A 7018-nucleotide genomic window follows, 5' to 3' on the forward strand; every position below is an offset into this window, starting at 1 on the left:
AGCCTCATATTATCTGTGCTGTACTAGCTATATATTACAGTGAGCTTTTGCAAGCTAGGAGAGGTTGGTGTGTTCTTCATATATATGCATGTGAATTGCCAAGCAATTGGAACTAGCTAGCCAACTAGCATCTAGTAGCTACCACTTGGTTTGCATTGCAGATGCATGGCTAGGAAATGAACTGCCACATTACTAGACAATGCATGTATTCATGCAACAAAAAAGTACTTTTTAATAAGATAATAAATGGATATATATGAGTTGAATACAAGTTACTCAGAAGCTGCATATACACTGTGTGTTAGAAAGAACGCAACAGTGTGATGCAGTGTATGTATGGTTTTCTGTGCATGCATATATAGGCAACATATGTATCTTTCCTCTCCATGTCAAGGAAATTGAAACCAAGGATAGACAAAAAATACTTGGAAGGTTGTACTATGCCAATTTGAACCAGCTGTCGATTTATGTCAGGATTAGCAAGTCATCTTACTATCTAATTAGGGCAGCAAGTATATATATATATATATATATGTATATAGTTGTGGCTGTGCATGTGATAATGGAAATAATATGAAAGCTTGTGTAACAAAAAAAGGCTGCTTAATGTGTCCATGCTAATCAAGTTCTAGAATTAGCACCTATATAACTAATTCTTCCAAAATTAAGCACACAACATTTGCAAGAACTAGCTAGGCATGCATATATGATAATTAACCGGCAAGTTGACTTCAGTTATTCTGCAGATGTACTAAACACATAACAAGGGATGATCAGTTGCTTATTTTTTTCATAACTTGCTAGGTTGCTTATAACTCCAGCCTTCTGGACATCGACCAATCTCTAAACATACTTTAGCAGTGCCTACAAAGTACAAACAACTAAATATCCTCTCTGCAGATCAGTGTTTCTAGGCACAAATTACACAAGATAGAAAAAAGGAGAGGTTATAAATTCTTGCTTAAAGAATATACATGTAAAGATGTCTAAATAGCTATAAATGGGTAAGCAAGATAGCAAAGAAGGCCAGTGGCCTTTGCAGCTAAGCTAGCTAGCTAGCCCTTCTTCCTCTCTTTCCTGCTTTCCCTTTGCCTTCTCCTATTAATCCTCTGCACCTCACACAGCAGCAGAAAACCCACCAACTGGAGCTCTCCTTTCCTACTCCAAGAAACGAAGGTAGAGAAAGAAAGATCAGATCAGCTTCAGGACCAATTTTAGCTAGGTTATATATCTCTTTGCGTGCTAATGTGTTTTAGTTATCTGGGTGTGTGTAGAGTTCTTTGTTAAGGCACTGATTCAGCTGCAGTTTAGATTCAAGTTTGTATGTTCTCTCTTTGAGGAAAAGAAACCCTTTTCCTGTGCTTCGAGTTCTTGCAAAGAGAAACTGTGATGCTTGGCTTCCAGTTTGATGCTTCTTTGTTCAGATTGGAAATTCTTCCTAGCTTCTTTCTCTATTTATGTAGCAAGGATTCTTTCCGGCCCAGTGATCCTGGTTTCTTTTGGAAGGTTTCAGTTTTTTCGTTCTTTCTTGAAATTTCTCTTCTTGCCTTAGGCAGATCTTTGATCTTGTGAGGAGACAGGAGAAAAGGAAGAAGCTAGTTTCCTGCGGCCGACCTCTTGCTTCTCACTTTGTGATGAGTTTTCTTTGGTCAATTCTTAGCTAGATATGTTAAGATAGTTAGTTAAGCAAATCGAAATTGCTAGCTTTTCCATGCTTTCTTAAACATGATTCTTCAGATTTGGTTGGTTCTTTTTTTTTTCCTTTTTGTGGAGACGTGCTGTTCTTTCATCTTATCCTTCTTGATTCATCTACCCATCTGGTTCTTTGAGCTTTCTTTTTCGCTTCTTCCCTTCATTATTTCGAGCAATCTCTGCACATCTGAAAGTTTTGTTTCTTGAGACTACTTTTGCTAGATCTTGTTTACTCGATCACTCTATACTTGCATCTAGGCTCCTTTCTAAATAGGCGATGATTGAGCTTTGCTTATGTCAAATGATGGGATAGATATTGTCCCAGTCTCCAAATTTGATCCATATCCGCCAAGTCTTTCATCATCTTTTTCTTTCTTTTTTATGAGCAAAAATCATCTTTTTCTTTCAAAGTTCAGTTTTTTTCTCTTGTTTTACCCCTCTTTAGCTATAGCTGGTTTCTTATTCCTTTTGGATTTACATGTATAAAACATGCTTGAATTTGTTAGATCGATCACTTTATACACATACTATGTGAATCACGATCTTTGATCTCTCAGTATAGTTGAATTCATTAATTTCTTAGATCGATCAGCGTGTGATGTAGTACTGTAAATCACTACTAGATCTTTCATCAGTCTCTTTTCTGCATCTATCAATTTCTCATGCAAGCTTTAGTTGTTTCTTTAATCCGGTCTCTCTCTCTTTTTTAATCAGCTGAGAGTTTGTGCTGTTCTTTAATCATTACCAGATCTTTCATCAGTACTCTCTCTTCTGCATCTATCAAACTTCTCATGCAATGTTTTTGCTGTTCTTTGATCTGATCTCTGGTCTCCTTTTTTGTTGATCAGTTGAGAGCAAGAAGACATGGGGAGGGGCAGGATTGAGATCAAGAGGATCGAGAACACGACAAGCCGCCAGGTGACCTTCTGCAAGCGCCGCAATGGGCTTCTCAAGAAGGCGTATGAGCTCTCCGTCCTCTGCGATGCCGATGTGGCTCTCATCGTCTTCTCCAGCCGTGGCCGCCTCTACGAGTACTCCAACAACAACAAGTATGTACTTGCTGTAAATATATTGGCTTAATTTTGTACTCAGTTCTTGAAACTAACTTGCTGATCTTGCTGATTGCTTTGTTTCCCTTCGTGTCATTTCATGCTCAGCGTGCTTGTTGTGTTGCTTTATTTGTGGCTAATAGTTTGTTATTGAGTAAAAGTTTAGTTGTGGTTAAAACTGACTCTTGGTAAATATTTTAGAATGAGTTTAATATTATACACATTCTTAGATGATATGTGAATTACTTAACTCAAGGTGTGAAATGATTTAGGAAAAATGTTAGAGTTTATCATAAAAACTCATCAAGATGTATATGTTTGCTCATCAGCTAGCTGTAAGATTAATGCTGAAAATGTTGTCCTGTTTAGTTACTTGAAAAAGGATTATTCTGTTCTAATTTTCTTAGTCTTATGGTCAGAAGGCTTTACTAAAGTCCATTTATATATCCTGCTTGCTAAATTGATTTTGCTGGAAAGAATTAACCATGTATGCATGGACTTTAATTTCATCTGTGCATGTAACAAGACTTGCTTACTTTTTTCAGTTATCATCTACTCAGATTACGAAATAAAATTGTAAGATTTATTTCAAACTATATGCATGGTACTATATATGGTGATTTGTCATGCATGCATGATTATATTGTTTTTGTATCTAAATAAAGTTACTCTCTTAACCTCCATGGAAAATTCCTTAGCTATTGCTCATCATTTTCAAAGTGAGATGTGTGAATTAGATATGTACACACATATTAAGGGGAGGCTATTTGAAAGATACATTAGAATCCCCTTCCAACTCATTCATGCATGCAGTCAAATAATTATTTAAAGTTTGCAAAGTCTCATTGTTTTTATACATGTCAAATTCATTTGCAATCTCTCTCGAGTACATGTACATGAGTATGCATGCATGCAAACTTTAAATAATATATATCAGTGCTATCAGTACTTGAGCAGCTAGCAAAGCCACTGCCATCTTTTATCATATTTTATTCTCCACAGTTCACACAACACACATCATATCATGCACAGCAAGGAAGCTCAGTCTCCTGTCAATGTTGTATGTTCAGTAGATAGTTCACCCTAGAAACTAGCTGTCAAGAGTTTCCTTTTCCTTGCTTCTCCATACACCGATACACATATAGACACCATGGACATGCATGAGAAGAACTTGCACCAAGCTAGAAACTGCAGCAACGTCCTCCCATATTCGCTGTGTTTGCTCTTCTCCGGTGCAAAGTTGTGCATCAGTTAATAAGCCAATGGCCATCCATCTGACCATCTCTCTCTCTCTAGCTCGTGTATACTCATTTCATTCCATTCTTGTGTTCACTTCAACACAGTTCTTGCAGCTAGAGACAGCATGCATTCCAATGGCTACCTTTCTTCTGCACAATTTTATGCTGAAGTAATTAAACGCTTGCTCCTCACATGCATTATTTCTGCATTCATGACATGTATAGTCATGTGTGTTGCATTTCTTCTCTTGTTGGCATATATGAACACACTACATTACCATGCATGCACAATTATCAGTATTTATGTTGTAGTGTTGAGAGAGTACCACTCGACTGATGGGATATATACTGCAGTGTGAAGGCTACAATTGACAGGTACAAGAAGGCGCATGCTTGTGGCTCAACTTCTGGTGCACCTCTCATAGAGGTCAATGCTCAGGTAACCCATATATATGTTGCTGCTTTGTTAATTACCTTCTTCTATTCATTTTGCCTTAGTTTCAGTTAAATTAATTTGGTGACTATTCTAAAACCAAGGCATATTCATACATATAAAGTGAGAGCATATAGATGCCTTGCATTTTAAGTATTTTATATACTTTTTGTGGTAGGTAATTGACTGCTGCATTATATTAATTTGTTAGTTTCATCAGGGTATGGCTTGATCTTTGTGCTTATATACATTCATGTGTTATAGCTATACAGCATCAATCTTTACGACAAGATTGAATTCATAATTAATGTAGTATGTGAACCACTTGGAAATTGCCTAATGCCTAGTCTGCAATTCTGCACTGAAGTTCTCCATATATTTGTCTTTCTCTGAGTTTAAGAGTATACTTTTCTTAGAAACTGTAAGTGTACCCTTTTGTGGCTAGTGGCTTGCAATTTAAAGTTAGTGACTGAAGAGAACAAACAAAATTCACAAAATAAACTTCAATGTAAAAGCATGAATGCAGTCATTCTGTTGCACTACAATTAAGGTTACTGTTACTTTTTTTTTTTGCTGATCAATTAGAGCTACATGATAAACGTAATTAAATCTGATCGATCGTCTTGTTAATTGTCTTGTCTGAAGCAATACTACCAGCAGGAGTCTGCCAAACTGCGCCACCAGATTCAGATGCTGCAAAACACCAACAAGTAAGTGCCTAATACTAATACACAATTTTTATATCTGCCATTCAAGAAACACATGTGTATATATCGATGATAATATTGAAAAGAGATTACTTGACAGAATCAATGTGATGACCTGGAAATACCTATTTTCGTTTGGTTTGTTTTCCTATGTGAAAGGCACCTGGTTGGCGATAATGTGAGCAACCTGTCACTGAAGGAGCTGAAGCAACTTGAAAGCCGCCTGGAGAAAGGCATTGCAAAGATCAGAGCCAGGAAGGTAAACAACTATATATAAAATACCATTTTCACATGAACATTCAATTACCAACCTCATGGTGTCACCTTTAGAACAAAATATCAGTGCTGTTAGATATATATGATCACCTTGATTTACTTTGTTTGAACAATTCTTCAGTTTCTGATGCAATGTTAACTTACTAAGTGGCCTTAAAAATGTACAAATTAACTGTTAATCCTTATTTGTTTAATTTTATCTCAGAATGAACTGCTGGCTTCAGAGATCAATTACATGGCCAAAAGGGTATGTGTGTTACTAGAATTGCATCTTACATACAATTGTACATACTGATCAATGATTGTAAACTCCTTTCTTAATCCTCTATTCTTTTTACCTGATTGCATAATTCTTGTTAGCAATACTCATTTGCAATGTTCTTGTCATGATTTCAGGAGATTGAGCTTCAGAACGACAACATGGACCTCAGAACCAAGGTAAATACATATCAGGTGACTGCAAGAAATCAGAACCAACTTCCAATTTCTTGTTTGCAAATCAGAGATTAATTAGCTAGCTATTTGTTCAAATTAATTTGAACAAATAGCTAGCTAATTAATCTATAAAGCTTGACGAAAAGAACAATATATCTCTACATCAACGACACATCTTTCTCTACTATACGTTGATGAGAGATCATGTGCACACTTGCAGATTGCTGAGGAGGAGCAGCAGCTGCAGCAGGTGACGGTGGCCCGGTCGGCCGCCATGGAGCTGCAGGCTGCGGCGGCGGCGCAGCAGCAGCAGCAGAATCCGTTCGCGGTGGCGGCGGCGCAGCTGGACATGAAGTGCTTCTTCCCGTTGAACCTGTTCGAGGCGGCGGCGCAGGTGCAGGCCGTGGCGGCGCAGCGCCAGCAGATCATCCCCACCGAGCTCAACCTCGGCTACCACCACCACCTCGCCATTCCCGGCGCCGCCGCCGCCGACGCGCCGCCTCCTCACTTCTGAACCTCATGAACTTCATTCTGCACCGGCCTGCTACCATGGATATGATGATCAGCTCATCTTCTATATCTTATGCTGTTATGCAGACAGACACTACTGATGTGGCTATATATATAGTATTTGTGTGCTGCTGCATTTTGTTAATCCCTTATAAATTGCTACTTAATTATCTCATGGAGAATTGGAGAGACCAAATGGGCAGAGCTAGCTAGTTAGCTGTGCCCAATTAAGAAGCTAAATCTATCAGAAGTGTGTACTGATGAGTGATGAGTATTTTTCTTCATTTGGGATCAAATTAAACTAAGTAAAACATATATATTTGACTTATGTTTTACGTGCATGCATGCATGCTTAATTGTGTCACCTTTGGGGATTCATTTTGTATATATGTGCACCATTTTGTGTGTAAAATGCAGGTTTATATGACTTTTTTCGCAATTACACGATGGCCCATGCACATAACCACCATGCACACTGCACGTACATCCACAAGTGTGCCCCTTTAACACAAGGCAATACACCAAATAAATTGTAATGTGCCACTAAACTTTTTTGAAAGTGTAACCGCGCGTATGCTTCCGTGGCTTATATATGACTCTGGTGGCTGACTTCTAGGGCATGTCGACCTGAGCATCTTCGTGTGGGTTTCGACTCTCTAATCCTCCTGGTCTCTAGCA

General features: G+C 38.1%; 1 protein-coding gene across 5 annotated transcripts; it reads left to right on the top strand.

The window, feature by feature from the left end:
- Positions 1-1046: 1046 nt before the first annotated feature.
- LOC127757872 (MADS-box transcription factor 13) lies at positions 1047-6687 on the top strand. 5 transcript variants are annotated; one of them, XM_052283458.1, is made up of 8 exons: positions 1047-1222; positions 2541-2741; positions 4334-4418; positions 5058-5122; positions 5279-5378; positions 5601-5642; positions 5792-5848; positions 6051-6686. In XM_052283458.1, exons 2-8 carry the CDS (start codon positions 2557-2559, stop codon positions 6342-6344), a joined length of 828 nt encoding a protein of 275 aa, XP_052139418.1. In that variant the 5' UTR covers positions 1047-1222; positions 2541-2556; the 3' UTR covers positions 6345-6686. The 5 variants fall into 5 exon arrangements, with proteins under 5 accessions (XP_052139418.1, XP_052139419.1, XP_052139422.1 ...); XM_052283459.1 differs by having other exon boundaries at positions 1047-1176; XM_052283462.1 differs by having other exon boundaries at positions 1049-1222; positions 5792-5833; positions 6051-6684.
- The last annotated feature ends 331 nt before the right edge of the window (positions 6688-7018 follow it).

This window comes from Oryza glaberrima, chromosome 12 (genome assembly GCF_000147395.1).
Source record: "Oryza glaberrima chromosome 12, OglaRS2, whole genome shotgun sequence".
Classification (NCBI taxonomy): Eukaryota; Viridiplantae; Streptophyta; class Magnoliopsida; order Poales; family Poaceae; genus Oryza; species Oryza glaberrima.

Coding starts and splice junctions, on each gene's coding strand:
- LOC127757872 (XM_052283458.1), top strand. CDS start 2,557: ATGGGGAGGGGCAGGATTGAGATCAAGAGGATCGAGAACACGACAAGC. Junction 5,123..5,278: donor ATGCTGCAAAACACCAACAA/GTAAGTGCCTAA, acceptor CCTATGTGAAAG/GCACCTGGTTGGCGATAATG. Junction 5,643..5,791: donor TCAATTACATGGCCAAAAGG/GTATGTGTGTTA, acceptor TCATGATTTCAG/GAGATTGAGCTTCAGAACGA.